Genomic DNA, 22,596 nt, shown 5'->3' with positions numbered 1-22,596 from the left:
CCTGTACACCAAAGGCATGTTCGCAATCACATATTTGTTTACCATTTAAGCACCTAATCCCAAATCAATTTGAATGGTTTACTAATCGTACTTTTGCCGAAAAACGGATAACCTTCCAAAAAAATGAGATCCAAATGAAAGATCATGATGGTCATGATCGCCTTAATCTGTTGGAATTTAGAGGTTTCTGGCATTGGCGTGAGACTCTGGTTTTGTAACGATGTGGGTGGCAGGTGGTGTTTAGTTGGTGCTGGATTTCACTGTGATTCATCTTTCTTTCCTTTGACCTTTCCTCTGGTCTCCTGACCTTCTGAACTTCACGACTCTGGCGAGACTCTGAAGTATCCGGTTAAGGTGAAGGGTAATGGGAGTTTTATTAGGTTTTAAGTGAACCAATGAGTACAAATTTACACAAATTCACATGCACATGTGCACATGCACACAAAAAAAAGAGCGAGAGAGCGCGCGCGCACAAGAGAGAAAGAGAGAGAGAGAGAAAGAGAGAGAGAGAGAGAGAGAGAGAGAGAGAGAGAGAGAGAGAGAGAGAGAGAGAGAGAGAGAGAGAGAGAGAAATGATGATAAGCTGTTGAATCGGTAAGACTGCCGAATGAACAATTCTAAGCTCGCTCTCTCTCTTCTTAAAAAAAAAAAAAAAAGATTACGATGGTAAATGTAGTGCACTTTATCCACACCAGACGTTTACAAAGACACATATTCACTTTAAAAAAAAAAAAAATAAAATAAAAATAAAAATAACATATCGGAATTTACCAAGAGACTATATGCGGCTAATGCGCTAACACAGCCGTGTAAACCTATGGAAAGGTTTTCCTTTTTTTAACTTGAGTATAATTTACTTTATAAACAAATACCTCATATATAAAACTGGGTGTTTTTCGCTTTTGGTAACATCTTAAATTCATCCATGTTGTGTCTGTCGCAGCAGCTAGCTAGCGCTAAGCTAACCCCCGTGAGTGTTTGAGTCTGATCCAGCGTCCAAATTTACAAACTCCCTTCACGCTAAGACGTCAGAGACCAACAAGACGTTCGTTGATACACTGCCTTAAATTGGCTTTTTTTTTTTGTTTTTTTTTGTTTTTTTGAATGATTGCTGAACAGCTTAATATTATGGTCATTAGCCAACTTTCTATTAGGTGTTGGAATCATGACGAAACCCATGATATGCTTCTATCTAAAACCATATGTGTTAAGTTGCAGAACAATAGTCGCAATAGTCTCCATAACATTGTTTAGAAAGATTTAACTACAACAACCAGCTTTGTTTTTATACTTGAGTTTAAATATTGTTGACATCCCTCACAATACTCTCTTCAACTCACTGTGCAGAGTTGCTGATTAGGAGGAATCAAATCAAAGATGTCATGATGAATTCATTTGGATAAAAGTTAACACAAACAAGGCCAATGTGAGTGCACGCGTGCCGAGAGCTCGCCCCCCAGGTGTAGTTCATGCGGTAATGGCTTTTAGATTGGGGCTGTGTACAAAGATGATGGGCCGGGTTAACAGATGGCCAAGGGACGGCAGGGCCAACCTTCTGTTCATCCCTCAGCAGAACTTTCTTTTCCTCTTTCCCTCCATTCCTCTGTCACCCGTTCCATCTCTTTTGTTTCACTTGACTCACGCCACCACCCGTTTCTTCACCCTCTAGCAACTGTGCTTCACCTCCCCTCGACCTCCCCCCTCCCTCTCGCCCTTGCTCCCTCAATTTCCGCCGGCAGATACGGGTTGTCTGCCAGCCCCAAGTCTAATCCCCTGATTTTTTTTTTCTTCTTCTCATGCAGTGTAGCCACTCTAGCAGTCACCCCTTCTATTTCTTTGTCCTTTGCTGCTGCTGTGCCGGGCAGATGGCCAGTGCTCACAGCTGCAAGTCAAGTTCATAGCGTGTTGGAGCACCACATTGGAGAGTATTCCTCCAAGGAGGCTGTGAACCGGTGATTAACCAGCGCTCTGGCCAGGACGTGCCAGTGATTGGGGCATGCTGGGGATGCAGCAGCCCTGCTAGCCTTCGAGCCTGATGCGACTATAAAAAGAACAGTCCGCTGCAACTTCAAGCGGAGGTCGAGCTTTGGGCCGGCTCGCTGCAGCGACGGGGGGGACAACAACCGAAGCCAGGTGCCCGCACGAACAAGAGAGTGATGAAACACGGAGAGATGTGCTCCTTTGTCCAGAGATGGCAAGAGTCCTCACTTAGTACTTAAGTTTAGTGCACCGTTGGTTGGCACATGTGTACCATTGAGTACATATTATCACATATTTGTACACAGTAAATTCTGTAGTGTAAATTTGACTCAATGAGAGTAAATTTTGACTCTATTTACAGAGGGACCAAATAGACTCAGTTTTAGAGTAAACTAAGATTTACACTAGGAAGAGAGTAAAATTTTAAAAAATTTGAAAAAAATAAATAAAACTTCCTTAAGGGTTAAGGTTCGAACTTCCACACTACCAACTGAGCTATGCCCCTCCTACTGTTTGTTTTTCTTCAAGAGACCAAAGATCGTTGTTGGTTTGTTGTGATAGGAAGTCCATGCAATAATGGAATCAGCTGCAGCTGACATGAGCAATATACTAGCAGAAAGCAGGCTGAGGGAGTATATATCTCCCAAGCTGAAGGTCGTGAGTTTGTTCCATCTTTGAGTCACTTTTATTTGTTCCAATTCTTTATTTTACTCTCTTCCAAGTGTAAATATCATTCTAAAACTGAGTCTATTTGGTCCCCATCTAAATAAAGTCAAATGGACTCTACAGAGTTTACTGTGTACCCTTTATGGGAAAATTACCTAAGATTGCAGATTTGCTTATAAGGTAAGGTATAAGGCAGGGGTAGAGAACCCTGGTCCTCGAGAAACACTGTCCTGCCTGTCTTCCATGTTTCCCTCCACCAGTACAGCTGATTTGATGAACTGGATCATTATCAGGCTTCTACGGAGCTTGCTGATGATGATGATGATAATGATGATAACGAGTCAACTGTGTTGGAGGGAGACATGTAAAACAGGCGGGACAGCGGCTCTCGAGGACCAGAGTTCCCTACCCCTGGTATACGGTATAAGTACGCCTATCCAGCCTCTTTTGCATGTCTCCCACAGCCAACAAAGGTGTTTTAAACAATCAGCTAATCAGCAAGCTCTACATGAAACCTGATAATGATCCTCAGCTGTGTTGGCTAAGGGAGACATGGAAAACAGACTAGATAGGGGTACTCGAGGACCAGGGTTGAGAATCAGTGGTCTAGACAAGAGACAGGAAACATTTGAAAAATGATTCCCGACCACACCTGATCAGTTTTAAGTTGTAATTACGTCATTCATATTAGTAGTAGCAATTGCACCTGTTCATCCATTAGGGAAGAAAATCAAGCTAATGAAGATCCTGCCAAGATATAGAAGGTCTATCGTGTACTGTATGTACCAGGATGCACACAATCACTGTCATGGTTTGGGGTTGGGTTTGGGTTGATTTTGCTAATTGTCATGGCTCGGGCTTGATTTTGGTTTGGTTTGATTTTGTCGTCATGTTTCTTTGAGTTCTTGTCGTGTTCTGTATTTTGTCATGTTGTCGTGGGCTTCCCCTGTCTCGTCAAACCTGAGTATGTCCACCTGTATTTGCCTACCCCTCCTAATGTGTCAACCAATCAGCACCCTCTGCCACTTGTGTCTTGCCCAGCTGTGTCTCGTGTCAATTAGTGTGTGTGTATTTAGTCTCTTGTCTTCCCTCTGTCTGTGTCGATTCATTGTTATTCTTTCCTCCCAACAAGCTGCCGCATTTTTGCTCCATAGTTCCTCCCAAGTTTGCCTTCGCAAAGTTTGTTTGGTGTTTCTGACCAGTACCTCGTTTACCTCCTTGTTTTTGTTCTATTAAATCCCTCTTTGACTTCACCTCTGTCTCCTTGTCCTGCTTCATCTCATTTGGGTCCTCCATCACATCCACGCACCACCACCCATGACAAACACATGTACTTTGTACAACTGTAGGATTGGGTCATGAGCACTTTCTCACTACTTTTTTTATTTATTTATTTATTTATTTTTGTAGCTTCGACCATATTAAATGACAGGACATCTTAAATTAGGACAGGAAGTTGGAGAGAGAAAGATCTGCTTGCTCCAGGAATTGAACATGGGTCGCCTGTGTTGAGGACTATCTTCACTACATGGTGCAGGTGCGACCATTTAGCTAAACACAGTCCAAACAAAAACACACTTGATAATGATAAATTACTTTGGGATGGGAAAAAGTTCAGTGTTGCATGACGCAATACACTCTGGGAACAGAACAGTGGCCAAAAAGTACATAAGAACTCAAACTTCTCTTTTTTTTTTTTCACAAGAACTGTTTTCAGTTGGTTCCAAGTGCATAAAGCACAATAAATCTCCCATCCCTGCTGTAAATTGCTATTCTTACTGTTTATTTCTTTAAACTGCATTTCAAACAACAGTGGGCTCTTCAATAACTTTTTTTGGAAACAATAAAGTACAGAAAATGGTCCCTTTGCCAGTTTATACCATTTTTTGTACCTTTTCTAACAAAAAAAAATAAAACAGGACTTACTTTGTACCTAGGGGTTTAATTGTGAACCCTACAGGGTATAACCCAAAAATATACACCTTGGACCAAAAAAAAATGGATCCCTACATTTCCCTTTTTCTGATAGTTTATATATTTCACCCGAAGCAAATGCCCACTTCACAGTGTTGAGGTGCTTCTGCAATGTCCAGAGTCTAGTACGGGGCCAGCATTAATTAAAGGGAATAAAAGGAGCCGTTTTGATTGGTTTGAAGTCTACTGTGACACTCCCACAACGGCACAGCTGTCCGACCTCTGCAGATCCGCCATGAACTTATCTGTGAAATTAACAATGCAACATTGGGTCTAACCTGCTTGCATTTGAATTGAACACACCGGTTCGCAAAAATAGCATTATCGTAACAAGCCATTAAGTCATGCTACCAATGTAGGAGCTTGTCACAGTGCTGATGCTAGCTAACAATGCTGCTGTATTTTGTTGAAGCTGCATTTGTGTTCTCTGTGATTCTTTAGCACGGCTATGCACTTTTATGATTGTGTGACATTGAGAATGGTCATATTTGAGAAACAGTCGTGCACATAAGTGAGCGAGTTTAAAGTAAAACAATATTATTATTTTTTTACAATTACAGTATATACAGTACTCATTTTGATAAGTTAGCACAACAAAAAACTGTACTGATAGTTAAAATGGATCTTCAACGTCTGTGGCCGTCAATGGCAGTGAATGAGTTAAATAAAGTAATGAATGTGGAAAAATCATGCTTCTCCAAATCTGCTACCTTAGTTCATGTTTTTCAATGCTGCTGTTGTTTTTTCCATCCCAAGATCTCAATCATTGAATCAATCCATCGAGAGCCCAGGTTGATTTAAAGTCATAACATCATCCGCAGAGGTTGGAAAAAGTAACAAACTTATCACCGACTTTGACAAGAATAGAAAGTATAGATAACTTCAAAGTAAAAAGTCAGAATAAATAGTCAAGTACAGACACCTGAAGCATATACTTTCGTATATTAATGAGGTATTTTGACTTTGTCTCACCTCTGATAATGGCCAGCTTTGCAGTGACTGACAGCTCTCCTTCGCTGTTCCGTGCTACACACTCGTAGATGTTCTCGTCTCGAGGTGCTCTGAGAGGTTGAATCCTCAGCACGGCGCCTGCGCCTTCGTCAAACTCGATGGTCTGAACGGCAACAAAAAAAACAAACAAAGATTGGTTTCGTCGTAGTGGAAACAGGTCCACAATAATAAACAAGAAGATGTTAGAGTGGACCCTTGGAAGTTGAAAACTAAGATGCTTTTGGCCTTTGAGTTTGCTTGGGGGATAGAGACCGAGCCCTGCCGCGAATGGTGAACAAACATAAATATACCACAAACGACGATCCCCAAACACCTAACGATCATTTCAGATTCAGCTTTAGAAAACTATATTCATCCCCATGGTGCAATTCAATCTTATTTTACACTACAGATGATTTGATTTGGCAAAGAAAATATGCACCAGAACTGTGTGTGTATATCACTTTTGCAACCTGTAAAAATAACAATTGACAAGCACAAACAAGACCATCATTGTTTTTGAGCTTCAGCTAAGTAGGGCTGGGTATCGATTCTAATTTCCTCAATCGATTCGATTTCGATTCACAATATTTCAGTTCGATTCGATTTTGATTTTTTTTTCCCAGATTCGATTCATCTCAATTCAATCACATCGATCACTTATGGCACATCAATTCTTCTTTAAATGTCAAGGACATGATAAAAACTCCACTAATGTTAAATTCCAAAGGAAAGTTTACAGAGGCAGTAAATGGTCAAGTTAGTTTAGTTTATTAATGGAACACAGTGTTATAAATGCTTAACATTGATATCAACAAGGATGAGATAAAAATGTTTTCATAATCTAATTCAATAATTGTAAATATAAATAAAAAAAACCTGAATTGTCTTAAAGTGCAATAAATCAGGCCTTTCATAAATGTAAGAAAATTCTTTTGCATTCATGTGAAAATTAAATTTCAAGAAAACGGTAAGATTTAAAAAAAATTGGCCTTTAAAATTCTATTTTCTTTAGAATTCATGGGTAAAAGATATATATAATAATCGATTCATGGTTTTATTAATCGATATCGGGCTTGAAAAGGAAATCGATTCAATATTGATTATTCTATTATTTTTTTTTAACCCAGCCCTACAACTACAGTAAGTCCTTAGATTTAGCAGTAATTGGAAACTGCTACATAAATGCAACATTAATTTTAAGTTTATTATCAAATATGAATACTTGACCCCATCATTAAGAAACATACCTGCAGGAAAGTGGTGTCTTGTGGCAAGACACCCCAGCACGTCATACTTACCATTCTGGGCTCACTGTTTGGAATGCAATGTAGTACCATGCATTAAGTTACAATCAATTATTAATTCACAGGCAAACATGGGCTTAGTCTTAGTAGCATGCATGTGTGAAAAGAACCGTATGAAATTCATTCAGATACAAGTTGCTCATCGGTGCATGAACCCCAACAAGCCCTCACCCCTCCCACCTCCTTGGGAAAGAAAAAAAAATGGCCTGCGATTATTTGCATCTGTTCAGCCCTCGGAGCAAGCCAACGATTGCTTCATTTAACCCCACTTCCCAATGGCTCGGCCTCAACTGCCAAAGAACATAATGCTGAATATTGCCTTGGAGTGAATAGTAAAACTTTTAGCACATAATGATTTTAATGGTACCCATTAATTAAACGTTAATGTTGGGATTGAATGAGTATCCACTGATTTTCACTGTATGCATCCAATCAGTGCTCTCATGAGTATTCGATAGGAAATCATGCAAAAAGTAAACACAATTACATTCAATCTTTGGCTATAGTCACCATTGGTATGCTTTTTATATTCTACCTGTGAGTCACCCAAAGTAAAGTGGAAAAGTAAGAAGAAAAGAAAAATGTATATAGGCTGAATCATATTTATGTGGAGTCATAAAAAAGATGCTAAACAAAGTAGCATCCAGTCCCCCAAGTCGTAATGGTGGTGTTTGACAGTTAAGCATGGCGTGGTTTCAGTCCAATTAGTAGATTTTGAAGCCTCTTGATGATTTTTTGTAAGTTTGTTTTTGTTTGTTGGTTGTGTGTGACAATTGTTTTTGTGTTGTGATGAATTGTATTTCTCTTGTGTAGCTGCCATTTGAGTCAGCTTTAAAATTAAATACATTTAGTTTAATTACATCATAAATATAAAGATTTATTTTATGCATTTGTAAGAATTTTGTTGTTTTAAGGGTTTGTTTTTATAGTTATGTGCGTGTTGTATGGGTATGCTAATGATTGACACATTGCTACGTCGTTCCTGGTAAGACGATGGAAAGCCAGCCTGAAGAGTTGCTGTTTGTAGCTGTTGGAAGAAGCTATTTTACTCCTCTCTAGTACATGCGGCCAATGAGGTAACATATTTGCAAGCATTTGCACTCTTTATGTTCGTATTTACGATGCCTTTTGGAAGTAGTGTACTACTGTTAGCTTGCTAGCGCTAGTCCGTTAGCATGCTACCAACATTAGAATGTTAGTAGGCTTATTTGGGGGATGTTTATAGGCCTATATGGCAAATGGAAGTTATTTTTTGATTGTGTGTTCTCTGTGAGAATTATTTTGTGTTATTTAGCTCTTTAATATGATGTTTTCTGTATTTTGTACCGTTCTCACGGCATGCTTAACCGCAAAAATGCCTGTTGTAACAAGAACCACTTGGCCTCATAATTTTTGACTGGAGGGGCGTAACATGTCTAGATAGTCTTTGGTTAAGACTGTCAGATTATTTGTCTTTTTGTTGTTGTTTTCTAATTAAAAAAAAAAGAGAACTTTTGTTCAAATAGGAATGCTCAAATGTTTAAATTATATACAGTAGGTGTCTCCTTTATGTTTCTGATTTTTATTGGCGCTGGGAAGTACAGTCAAACCTCGGTTTTCGAACGTTTCTGTTCTCAACCAAATCGGTTTTCAACCAGAAAATTCGAGAATATTATGTCTCAGAACTCATCCAAAAATTCGGCTCTCAACCAAACTGAAAAAAAGCCGAGCGTACCTGAACGCGACTCACTCGGGAGCACATTCGTGTTCAAAGTTCGTTTGGAGCAGACCTGTTCATTGTTATTTACGCATATTTTTTTTTTAGTTTTGCATTGTGTATTAGCCCCTAATCATGGGTCCAAAGAAAGCAAGTGCAAGTGGTAAACCTGGTGAAGAAAAGAGGAAAGTAATGCGCAGAACTATTGAATTTAAAAAAGAAATGTTTGCAGGATATTTAAATAAAACAGTGTCTATTTCTACCCTGTCTACTTATGGTAAACAGTATACAGTGCAGTTTATGGTGTAAAATAGTACAAAAAAAAACAACTTGGAAAATGTTTTTTTAGACTTGGAACGGATTAAAATTATTTACATTAATTCTAATGGGAAAGTAGTGTTTTTTGTTTTCATCATTTTAAATAGGATATCTAAATAAAACAGTGTCTATTTATACCCTTTTCTATTTATGGTAAACAGTATACAGTGCAGTTTATGGTGTAAAATAGTACAAAAAAAAACTTGGAAAATGTTTTTTTAGACTTGGAACGGATTAAAATTATTTCCATTAATTCTAATGGGAAACATTGTTTCGGATTTCGAACATCGCTTTTAGAACAGCCTTCTGGAACGGATTATGTTCGAAAACCGAGGTTTGACTTGTATTAGATAGGAGATGGCTTTGGAAAGTTAGGTTTGTTCATTAATCTGTTCTTTCCTTTTGTTCTCGTTTTTTTTTACGACCAAATAAAAACAATTGAAAAAAAAAGATGATTTTGGGGGGGCATTAATTAAAGTTGGCAGGGTTGTGACCAACTTTCTTCTATGTGGAATGTCAAATTTATAATTTACTTTAATGTTTCATGTTTGGGAAACAGATGCCATTTTCAAACCTACTCGAAATACACACCGTCCAAAACATTGCAATGATGTTCTGTTCGTTAATGCTTCTGGGAAAACATGTGCTTCTGGACAAAATGACTATCAAATCGAAACCATTTTGGCATGCCATGCAGCAGACGTAAGATTTTGACATTGCGCACTGTGACAACCACCTCGATACGCTGAGAGTTGACTTTCTTGCCCTTCTTGTTCCAGTAGACGACCGGTTTGGGATTGCCGGTGGCCTGGCACACAAACGACGCCACGCCCCCGGATACGCCGATCTGGTCTGTGGGAATCTTGGTAAACTTGGGCGCAGCTGAGAAGAGAAAGCAAAAAAAAAAAAAAAAACGTATGTGAAAGTTGATCAGCAAAAGTGAGCGCGCAACCAACACCCTGCTGAGCAGTCCCAAATTTGCACCGGTCACAGTTTGTTTTTCGCTGCCTTGTGTTGAGCTAAATTCCCGGGTATCAACTAGAGGACACGCTGAAGGACTTCCTGTGGGTCATAAATAAAAGATTGGCTTGGGCTTTAGAGGAACGGCTCCCTCTGTCCAACTCGCTTGCTTACACTCGGCTTCTTCCAGGCCAGCAAAGACGCTCTTATGCAAGCATTAAGTACACCATACATAAGCATCTAATTGGTGTGTATTAATAACAGATGGGTCAATTTGTCAGCACAAGCATCACCTTGGGGGATTTATACTTGTACATTCTGAACATCTTTACCATTTTGGTCAGTCTATCGACATTACTGCTAATTTGCTTTACCCAGAGGGAGGAATTGGAGGAGAATGATTGGGACTATTACGCTTTGTGTTGGAGCGCAGGATTAGAAAAGTGCTGCAATTGCCCTCTGCACGAAAACAGCAATTTTCCAAGCCGGCCATTGAGCCAATATTACGGAACCTCCATGGTTTTTTTTTTCCTGGCAAGTGAGTCAGATCAATCAAACGGCCAGTGTGCACCCAGCCCTTGCTATCTGTCTGTGGCCTGTTGCCATGGTGGCCAGCTTAACTCCTCGTCAGCTACAGAATCGCTGCGATCCATCAGGGTGAAGGCAGGATGACCCTTACCATGGCAACCCGAATCCCTCCTCCCACTCCCCTAAGTCTGGGCGGCTAAGGTCCTGCTGTGTTGACTCATTCCGGATTCTCTCAAGACAGAATCGGAGCTGAGAAAAAAGCCTATCAAATAATCACTTGCAGATTGGAAAAAGGCTGTTTGCACATTTTCACATCTCAGTTGCATTACGGTGACTAAGAATGGGCGAGTACTGACACCATGTATCGATATCGCGCCGATACCCAGCATGATTTCACAGTATTGTACTCACGATGGCTTTTGTAGCCATGTTATGATAAGGAACTAGCATCAGCACTGTAACAAGGAAAATGCTATATTGTCATACAGGTATGTAACTTTTTCTTTAAAATGATACATCATTGTTTTTTGGGGGATTTTTTTGTGTATCAAAAACAGGGATGAATGACCGGGTAGCAGTTATCGGTACGGGGCCTATAACTGGCATTATTTCAAGGTATTGGTACTTGCAACATGCCATTCTTATGATCAGGAACTAGAAATAAAAAATTAGAACATAAAAAATGGTATTGATTTAATGCTATTTTAAGGAAAAAATACTACATGGGATATATAGGCCTTTCTTATTATTTGTCATTGTTTTTAATTGGAAATTTTATTTATCAAAACTAGTAGTGGTATTGGTAGTTGGTATCGGTGACTACGCAAGACTTGAGTAATCATACTAGTATCAGTCTGGAAAAACAATGATATCCAACATCCCTAATTAAAAGTACTAGTGGTATCAGTACTTGTTATCAGTATCAGTGACTACTCAAGAATTGAGTACTCGTACTGGTATTGGTCTGAAAAAAAAATTAGTATAGAGCAGGGGTCTCCAAGTTGGGTCCTCGAGAGCCCCTATCCAGCCTGTTTTCCATGTTTCTCTCCACTAACACACCTGATTCATGATTGGGATCGTTATCAGGCTTCTGCAAAGCTTGCTGATTAGCTGTTCATTAGATTCAGCTGTGCTAAAGGACGGAGACATGGAAAACAGGCTGGATAGGGGCTCGCGAGGACCGAACTTGGAGACCCCTGGTATAGAGCATCCTTCGTCAAAGGTACAAGTGGTATCTGTACTTGGTACCGATATCGGTGACTGCTCAAGAGTTGAGTACTCGTACTCGTATTAGTCTGAAAAAAAAAAGTGGTATCAAACACCCCTAATCAAATGTCCTAGAGGTATTGGTATTTGGTATCAGTATTGTTGACTATTCAAGAGTGACTACTGGTACTGTTATCAGTCTGAAAAAAACAGTGGTATCGGTATTTGGTATTGGTATTGATGACTACTCATACTGGGATCAGTCTGAAAGAAAAAGTGGTGGCTAAGTGGCTAAGAGTGACTATAAACAGTGAACTTGCTAAAACACCAGGTGTTCCGAGATGTGACGTGATCACACCTGATCTATAACTGGGTGTTGATGAGAAATAAATGAGTCTGATTCCATCAACGATACTGCTTACTAGGGATGTAACGATATCCAAACATCACGATACGATATTATCACGATATGAACATCACGATACGATAATAATCACGATATTGTGGGGGGGTTGACGATATTTAAAAAAGATCACAATATTGTAAAAAAAGCGAGCTCATATTAAAAAAATCACAATATTGTGCTTTTGTACATAACAGCAATGCATATAAACCACCGACAATCGCTAATAACAACAGTGAGGCTCTTACTTGCTAATGCAAGCACACATTGATCGCTTCACAAGCAACTTAGGTTCGCCTTCATCTGACAATTAGCATAGATTTTAAACATAGAAGGGTAAAACATCCCTAATGAAAATTAAATTGCACTAATACTAGCCACTAGAGGGTGCTAGAACTGCACAAATGGAAATCAACATGACTTTTTCAACAAATGTGCTCCTTTTAAATATTGTGAACATGACAACGACGATATTGTGGCAGTTTTAATATCACAATATCACGATATTGCCCTAATCGTTACATCCCTACTGCTTACCAGTCTGAATTCATTTCAATTCCCATCCTGATTTATAACCTATATAATTCTACTGAAAAAGAGGCCGATACGAGGTGTGTTAAAAGGTCTCCAGGACTGGTTGTCATAAGATCTTGGAAATGAGAAGAAAAAAAAGATCACACGGAGACAGGAAGGATGAGCAGGAAGGCTGCTTCAGCGCGGCGATGTTCTTTTTTATCAGGAACTGCAGGATGCTCAGGGGTGTTCAGACACACGTTGTCCTACCACAACTCTCGCCTCCGCAGTATCCCTCTCTAGACGTGCCTGTGAGATTGTCTGGCTCTAAATTTGTACGATAACTGTGCTGTACACATCCTAAAAGGAAATACCATGATTTGTTTGAGTTTTGCAGCCTTCAGGTTTTTGAGTAGGAGTCTCCTTCTGAGCAAAAGCTCTCAAAATAGGTCTGATTGTGAGATTTTATCCTGTGCACAGCCCTCTTTTGGTTACACCACATTTTTCCTTTTGAATTTAGGCTTGGCTGGGCCATTTAAAAAAAATAATTCAGTAAATTCCTCCTCAGCTTTCTACTAGACATCGAAAGGTTTTTGGAGGCGAGGAATTGACGGATGTGATGATGTATTTGCAAGTTTTGGTAAACATCAGCCACCCCCCCTAAAGCCCCAGTTGCAGCTGAGGAAAAACAAGCCTAAAGCATAATACTCCCACCAGCACACTGCGTTTCTCTGTGGGTGTGGTGTTCCTCTGGTGATGCTGTTTTGGCGCCCAACATAGAAATTGTGGCCAGAAATTCTACCCTGGTGTCATCAGGCCACAACACATTTTCTGGCTTGCATTTGAGACACGTGAATATTATATTCTTGTTAGATTTTGCAATGCCTGGACAGGGGCGTATGCTGCCGTGTGTTGTCGGGGAATAAACAAAAGAAATCCTGAATGTCAGAAATGAAGTGGTCTCATTGAATGCTTTTATCCACAATCCTCAACAGGATGATACCGAAAGCCGGAGTTGGCACAGTGCAGTCAATTAGAACAAATTCACGGTCGTCATTTCAAGTCCCAAGAGCCCCGTGTACCTGGCCTACTAAACTCAAAGCGAGGCTTGGGGACATTGGGAGTCGTGAGCCCCTAAAACCTGCAAAAGTACAAAAATGGCAACCTCGGACTGCCTTGTTCCTGTGACAGGATTATGCCTGAATTTCATATGCCTTGTTGAGCTCCAACATGATCTCGCTGGCTTTATGTACAGTCCAGAATGTTTTCTGTGCTCTCTTAAATGCGCTTCAACACCAATCCTCTTGCAAAAGCGACCCCGCTGGCAATGTTACCACTTAAGCCTCTTCTTAAAGCCAGGGAAAAGCCCTGCAAGGCACCGACTTTGGCTGGATTTGCACTGAACAAAAACTTGTTATGACTGCGTGGTTGCGGGAAGCTGCCCGCAAAATAGGTGACTAATGAGGGGATCTTTCGCTTCATAAAAAGCTTCCGCTTGTTTTCACCAGAGCAGCCGGGTCAACTAATCTTCGAGCAATTGCCTACTTTTATAAAGCTTTTGAAAGCCTCAATCGTATAAGTGACTGATTGAGGCTGCGCTCAGTGGCAGGTGTAACAAAGCAATCGACACGGGAACGAATGGAGGTCTGTGCGCAACAGGTCAGGATGCGACGCTTCCTTGAAAGTGGGAAATGCAAAATTAAACGCATCCGCTTTGAAAGACATATATCGGCCAGGGAGCGTTTTTACAAATTGCATTTGACTCTTATAGAGAAATATAACTATGTCAGGGCTTTAGAGTGTAACCAGCTGTGATCTGACGAGCCTTTAAATCATGTTCACTCGCCCTGTTTATGTTTTGACATATGCCAGTTTAAATATATTGTATAGAATAAGCAATTCCCAGACATACCCTATATATATATTTACAGTAATAATGACTGAGACACAGTTAAGAACATCCAATCCACCAAATCGGTGCCATTTGCATCATTACGAAATAAAATATATAAAATATTAGGGGTGTTAAAAAAAATCGACTCTGCAATATATCGCGATACTACAGCACGCAATTCTCGAATCGATTCAATAGGCAGCCGAATCGATTTTTTTAACATCCATTTTTGATGGAAAAATATTCAACAAAACGTCAAACTTTCACACCTTAAGCATGGAAGAATGTTATATTAATGGAACATTTAGTCTTAATATTTTATTTCAATGCTGTTCAAACATGTTGTTAAACCTGTTTGCTACATACAGTGGCTCACAGTTATAACATAATAATACATTTTCATACAAATCTTACAGTGTACATGTACTGTATAAATTAACTGAATGGTATTTTATAAATCTGAGTAAAAAATATCGCAACAATCGACTTGTAAATTCGTATCGGGATTAATCGGTATCGAATCGAATCGTGACCTATGAATCGTGATCCGGATCGAATCGTCAGGTACTAGGCAATTCACACCCCTATAAAATATGATATATGACAATATTAAATGTAAAATCTGTTGTCTTGTTAAGCAAATATGGCCCTATTTTTGTGGACAGGTGCCCGTGCGCTCGGCGTAAAAACGGCTGCAACGACGGACGGTATTGCAAACACCTTCTATCTTTGCTAGTTCAACAAAATACCAAAAGAAAGAAAACTCCACCCATGTGCACAGTCAGACTGCTTTGCACTACACTTGCACACATTGTTCTCATTGCATGAAAGATTAATACAATTTCAAAGATTACCAGTAAATTAAACTTTTTTTAAATGATGGAAAATAGCAGGTGTTGCCTAAGACTAGACTTTTACCATGAAATATAGTCATTTAATTTAGTTTTTTTGTTGTTGTTGTTGTTTTTTTGTTTTTGTTTTTTTAGGGCTGTCAAAATTAAATTAAAGCGTTAAGTCTGGAGATTCATTGGAATTCATTAAAGCTTTTTTTTTTTCTTTTTTCTTTTTTTTTTTTTTAACTCAGTAAACCCAATGTTCATCCAAACTTGGAAGAGTCACTGACGATAAATAAACATGGACTCTAGGTAGTTTTATTTTCTGATTTACTTGTTTGACACTTGTTGGAGACCTCTAAAATAATTGGCTAGGTCCTGTTACCTGAATTGTATTATTTATTTAGTTATTTGCTGTTATTTGTTTAATTGTAAATTACATTTTTTTGTTGAATCATTGTCATAAAAAAAATCTAACAAAAATAAAAATAAAAATATGCACACAAGAAATTAATTAATAAATGATCATTCAAAAAATGATTTCAGTATTTGGTTATAAGCTCCCCAATTAACATACATTTCTTTGACTTCTCTATAATGCATTTCACATATGTTCCAACTGACAGGCTGCTATGGAAATGTATACTGTAGCTTTACTGACTACAACATATGATACACATACTGCAGGAGTAAGTCACTGATATGGCGGCAAAAATAGCACGCTTTCAAATTAGCAATGAAAAAGAACATTACAACAATACCTTACAGAGAAATACAATTTGCATTTTTTTGTATGCGAACGTCTGCGGCGCGTATGTGTGCGTGTATTTCAGTGTGTGTGTGTTGACCACCGAGGCGGGAAATCAGCGCAAATGTTGTCATCAAAAGGATGATGAGAAACATGCTGATGGGACCTCCCGGCTTATCAAAACACATTAACAAGCAGCAGTCACAAGGCTGCTTTCTATCACATGCACAATTTCTGACAGACGCGCACGCCAAATCCCACACGTGCCCCTCGTATATGCACACTGTGGCTCAATACATTGACACCTGATTATTCGGCAGCTGCGCCAATGACGTGAAGGAGTGTGACGTGCGCGATTGCTTGGATATGGTCGGAAGGTTGTCTGTCTGCGAAGGTAACAAGACGGAGACGCACCCCGAAATGCTCAAATCTGATTGACGGACGATTTCAATGTCAACATGCAATCTCGCTAGACATCCTGCCTATTTCCTGAGAAATACTCCCAGCTATTATAGAACTTTTGTTGCTATGGCAACCAAATCATGTAGGACAGCCTGTTCTCACAAGAACTTCGGGAGGTTTCAGACAAAAGGAGAGGACTGTAATGAATATAAACTGACAGGCAGTATGCTGAAAAAGTCTTTGGGAATTAATGCATGTTTCTCAACTCTCTTTTCAGTAGTTTTTTAATCTAATGTTATCTAATGTCAGCATTAAATTAAAATTAATTTAATTTTTAAGAAAAAAATGTGATATTTGACCATTTAACTGGATTGTTTTACATTTTATTTCTATATGTATTTTGCCATTGAAGGCTGATGCATGAATTTTATGTATGTTTCCAGTTATATTAATTAAGCCATCTGACTACCAGGAAGCCCCGAGAGTGTGCGTGAATGCGTGTGCGCGTCCCCTTTTTCACCCCTAAAATGATTAGTGCGTGCCAACAGATGCACACACACTGTTGCACACAAGATTTTTGTGCATCACCTTCAATTGGAAAATGGTTGAATGTGCCAGTAAAAATATCAACTATCGCGACTTTCTTCCAAATTAAATGCTGGCATTAGGTAATGTGTGTTTAGAAACTGTCATGGCAGTAAGATTGAACAGGTCAAGGAAGCATTTCCCGACACAAAAATGTCCAAAAAGATGAACACGAGTTCCATTTAATTAATGTTTTTTTTTTGTTTTTTGTTTTTTTGTTTTTTTATGAATAATGAAAGAAGACCCCTTGTGATGGGTTCAATTTCTAATATATATATATATATATATATATATATATATGTGTATACATATATATATATATATATATATATATATATATATACGTATATTACGGGTGTGCCAAAAAATCGATTCATAAAAGAATCGAAATTCTCATTTATTAATCGAATCGATATTAATATCCAAAAATCGATTTCATTTAAATTAGAAATGAAGAAGAAGGGGAAAAGGCAGTTGTAGCCCACATGCTGTTTTTGTGGAAAAAGGCACTTACAATACAAAATTAATAAATGTTTAAAAAAAAAAAAAAAGACACTTTAATGTCTCTATTTGTCATTTTGTCTTACAAAACAGACTGGAGTAGATCATGACAATGTCGTGCATATCTGTAAATTGAAGCAGAAATAATTTGTCAATCAAATCATTTTGAATCGAGAATCGAAAATCGATTCTGAATCGAATCGTAGACCCAAAAATCGTAATCGAATCGAATCGAATCGTGAGGAGACAGTCAAAGATTCCCAGCCCTATCATATATATATATATATATATATATATATATATATATACATACATACATATATGAAAACAAAACTCAAATCGAAACAAAAAAAAAAAATGAAAATTCCAAAACTATAATAACTCTGCTTCTGAATTCGTCTCAATGTGAGTTGCGGGCTACAGCAGCTTCTTGTGAGTGTTCTCATTTTGTATTTGTCTTTAAATCCTGCTCACATGTGCCAACAAGTGTGGCTCTCCTTGCCCACACTGTGAGGGCATAACAGTACCTTGAGTCACTCCACCTTGTACCTTGTATTAAGAAAGAGCGTATGTACGGTCTTCTTAACACATTCACTGCCAGCCCAGCAAAAATGCATTATTTGACGTCTTTTTCCGTCAATGGCAGTCAATGACTTAAGATGAGATGTAACCAAAATTGATGGATTTTTAAGCAACATTTGCCTTAAAAAAAAGAAAAAAAATGAAAAAAGGAGGCTGCAATATAATCACAAAATATATTGGCACATTGTGTTTAACACATTCACTGCCAGCCCAGCAAAAATACATTATTTGACGTCTTTTTCTGTCAATGGCAGTCAATGAGTTAAATATCACTCGACATACCTGGTACCGCAGAAAGACTGTTGACTTTAATTAGCAGGATGATGAGATGCAGGAGGAGACAAAGTGGGGAGGTCCTGGGGCGGAACCCCGGGCTCAGCCTCCTGGACTGGGCTGGTGCTCCGCCTGTGCTGCACAGATGCATGGTCCCGCTGTAGGCCGCTTGGAGATGACTGAAATGTGATTGTGGCTTCGCTCAGCAGGGGTAGGCACTCTGCACACACACACAAATACATGAAGGTCAGCCAAAATGGATGAAAACATAGTGGCCGCACCTCTGATTCATCGCTGAAATGTCAGCGCATTGCGAAAGGCAAGAGGGGACTCATCGAAAAATTCAAAGCGATGTCGGGGGAAACCTCCTTATGAAGAAAAATTAAAGGCAAATTCATGCTAATGCAGGATTAAGTCTTTTGATTTAGCCAGAGCACTTCAAACTGGGATTAAGGGCCCATGTGGGCCAGCCCCGACTCAACTAATACCCGAACAATAGCGCCACTGTGCACCAACTAAGACAAGAAACAGGCTGAAATTGTTATTTTGCCACACGGCTTCAGCAGTAATGAGCCTCTGTGCTAGTGAACCGTGAAATAAGCTGCAGTGATACATTTTTAAGTTGCTTTACTCTCCTCAAAAGTCATAAATTAATTTATCTTTAGCTCTGACTTAAGTAATTCGATTTCACTGTTATGGCGGAACATAAAGGAGTCAATTAATAATAGCGCTGGAGTGTGCCGCCGTAATGGAAAACATTTCATTGAGGGGCCAGGATGCGGCAAAACTGCAATAGCGGCAGATACATCAAAGACTGCAGATTTAAAGGAAGGTCGCTATCCGTCCCTCTCCTCGTTAACTCATTCACTCCCAGCCATTTTCACATTTCTCAATCCCGTTCGCTCCCGGCTGTTTTACTGGATTTTGACTGATTTTGCAAATCCCACAGAATATTGTGTTCTATTGCTATAAAAGCATGGAAATCAAAAGAAAGATTAAAGTCTCTTCTTTCATCATGAAAAAAAGTATATTTCCATCTGTTTTCGTTTTGCAGCAATTAGAATTAGAAGAGAGCTAAGTTTCATCATTTTTCACAAATCTATTTAAAATTGTAAGTAATTGAGCTTTTTTTTCTACATGGCCCTGGTTGATCTCCTTTGCTCTGCTGCCACCTGCTGGCCGTTTGTGTAATAACTACCATTTCTGCAACCGTTCTTTGCAGTTGAGAGGCTGCATCAAAGCCTTCTGTATGCTCTAGCATTAAAAAAAACAAAAAATACGTATAAATACGTCTTTGGGACACTTAGAACATGGAAAAATTTATTTATACGTTATTGGGAGTAAATGAGTTAAAAGCGCGCACATACGGGTTCACATCGTTCAGATGTGCTCTTGCAGAGGCTCACACAGACTGAGCAGAGGCACACTGTCCCTCAGTCAATAACTCTTCAGTCGTGTCCGCCATGTCAAAACACAAGTGGGGGAGAAAGGAGCCTTTGTTCACCTGAAAGCCAAGCACCAATACTGAGTATGTGGGCAAAAATAATGGGCGCACCAAATGTAATCCATCAATCCACCTGAAACTTTATTTTTCATCTTACCAAGACGTTTTGAACAATTCTGTGCAACCAACATTATGGGAATAGTTTGGGGAATTCCATTTATATGTTCCATTGTTAGTGTTGCCCAGTTGCGCAAGGGTCTTTTAGGCCCCCCGCACACCAAGCGAATGAGCACCACAAACCATCGAAGCAATGAAATTGAAAAACTGCGACCCTGTATCAGGTTTGCGCCTCATGCAATACACTGTACTGTAATTTTTTTGGTCTTTTTTTATTGACAAAGTGAGGAAATGGGTGAGAATAAGCATAAGGAGTGTGGATTTTTTTTTTAGGCTGCTGGCAATGATCGATAGACCTAATGATCGAGTGCACTCGTGCATTTCAGCGAAAAAAAAATACACGCTTTTGATTTCTAGTCACAGGGGTGTATGAAGCGAGAAAATATATATTTGTCTGCTGAGCAGTTGATGCTGAACCGAAGTAATGTGGAATTACTGTAATTGAATTTTTTTAATGAATGAATTTTTTTACAATGTCTCAATCTAATAGGGGATTTTGTCACGGAAAATACACAATTATGTGAAAATGGGAATTCTTGAATTATCTCAAATAATAGCCTCATGATAATTCTTGATGTTGGAAAGGTTGGAGCTGAGAACTTTGAAAGGACAAGTTGGAAATTTGGGAGAAATTGGGAGGTTTTAAATTGTTCGGGTCATTGGAATGATTTGTATTGCTATTCTGCATTCACACGATTACCTGTAGTCGAGTTTTCCCAGAATAAGTTCCATAAAAAGTTGTATTGTAATTTTCAGTCTTCACTTGTCACCATTAATAACCTTGTCCACATAAAAAAGGCAACAACAAAAAAAAACAAGATAAAGAATGAGAAAAATAAAGACTGTGTGTTGGTTGTTTAGGGAAGCATGTGGCCAGAATCTGCCTCGTAACTTTTGCGTGGGAATCTTGGTTCAGCTTTCACTATGTGGAGTAAACGCACTCCCTGCGCCCATTTCGGGTTTTCTCCGGGTAATCCAATTTCCTCCTACATTCCAAAACCATCCAGACTAATAGGTTTACTAAATTGCCCTTTGGCGTAAATCTGAGTGTGAATGGTTGCTTGTCAATATGTGACCTGTGATTGACTGGTGAGTGTAATCCGCCTTTCACTCAAAGTCATCTGAAATAGACTCCCGCTCACCTGTGACCCTGAACAGGATAAGCAGTAGAAAATGGATAGACTGGGAGGTTAGGGATGAGGGAGATCAGTTTTCTCATTCCTTCTTGCCTCATTTTCAATCCGGTTTTGAATTTTTGTTTTGACTTTTGGACCATCTATTTTCCTTGGAATTTTAGATCAGCTGCCAATTTGTTAAACAGTAAATTGTTCAAGATCTGAAGTTGCGCAAGCAAACCTTATGGAGATTCGGAGAAACACCACTCAAGATGTTCCAATACGTTTGTCCATATGCTGTGAATGCCAGTGGTCAGTGATGGAAATGCTTTCAGAAGTACTTTTCTACATTGACAGCATAAACGATAACATTTGTTCCATGAAATTGTATTAATTTAATCCCTACAGTCCATTCACTTTATCGCTGGCCAAGGTAACTTTGTTAGCAATGGGACTGCTTCTCTAAACCAATCAAATTTCACATTTGTTCTCACATGGTAAGTCAGAGCCAGACCGCTGTCCTCATGATGATGTCAGCATTTTTACATCCTCTGATTTGTTGATCACAGCAAAACGTGTTACAGCCAAGTTGGCAAAAAAACTCAATACATTTAATAAACAAATCTCTGGTGAGTATGATGTATTTTGACTATTTTTTATGTTTTTGTCGTGGATAAATCTTGATTAGAGTAGCAAATTGGCCATTGAAAACAAAGTCCGAAACAGAATTTTCCCCATTCGAGTCAGAACATGTCATAGCATATTGTTATCTGATAGGGCTGTTGCCCTTACGTCTCCATAGGCTACATTTGACGTATCTACATGGGGAATGCACATGTGAGAAAGCCACCTACCCTACGCCGTTCGTTCTGAAATAATAATGGGAATATTGGCCTGGCTAACGACTTCCTAGCAACGGGAATATTTGACCGCTATCGCCTTGCTGTTGGCAGGCTAACGCTGTGCTAGCAACAAACGAAAGGGAATTTGCAAATTTGGATGTTGGACATGAGAGACAAACTTGCGTAGCGCTAGCCAGGATGATGTTACTAGAAATGTAGATTACATTAAAATGGAACCAAAGAGAAAAATAACAACCTTTGTTCTGCCATTGGCCAGTCCCTTACCAAAAAGTACATAAGTACATAATAGTACATAATATTCAGTAGGCCTATACTTAAAGGGACGTCAACGTGAAAAAACAACTTTTTGGAGCTTTTAGCCGTGTTAAAATGCTAATTTCTCACCAAAAAACACGACGGAAGTGGTGGTTTCCTCCATTTCCTCCATTTGTATGAGAAATTCTAGTTCATTCTGCTCTCCATGCACCAGCTCCACCCAACCTGAGCAAACAAGCTGTTGGTACTCTTTGACATCATAAGGTGCGGACACCCCCCCGCACTGCCTCTGCGACTAATCGCACACCCACATTCTCTGAAACCTCCATGTGACAAAAGTAGCCTTTATCAGTAAACATTCTGTCCAAATGCATTCAAAGTAA

At 39.2% G+C, this 22,596-nt stretch overlaps 1 protein-coding gene across 1 annotated transcript in view; it reads right to left on the bottom strand.

Moving 5' to 3' along the window:
* Positions 1 to 22,596, bottom strand: part of LOC144020701 (receptor-type tyrosine-protein phosphatase S-like) — a 133,891-nt gene that overhangs the window by 88,424 nt on the left and 22,871 nt on the right. Inside the window, exons 2-4 of the mRNA XM_077524437.1 lie at positions 18,369 to 18,579; positions 9,668 to 9,813; positions 5,593 to 5,734 (exon numbers count right to left, since the gene is read on the bottom strand). Of these exons, the coding sequence (XP_077380563.1) occupies positions 5,593 to 5,734; positions 9,668 to 9,813; positions 18,369 to 18,510 (430 nt within the window). The 5' untranslated portion in view covers positions 18,511 to 18,579. The remainder of the gene's footprint in view (positions 1 to 5,592; positions 5,735 to 9,667; positions 9,814 to 18,368; positions 18,580 to 22,596) is intronic.

This window comes from Festucalex cinctus, chromosome 1 (assembly GCF_051991245.1).
Source record: "Festucalex cinctus isolate MCC-2025b chromosome 1, RoL_Fcin_1.0, whole genome shotgun sequence".
Classification (NCBI taxonomy): Eukaryota; Metazoa; Chordata; class Actinopteri; order Syngnathiformes; family Syngnathidae; genus Festucalex; species Festucalex cinctus.
This window is presented reverse-complemented; position numbering and strand designations above follow the sequence as displayed.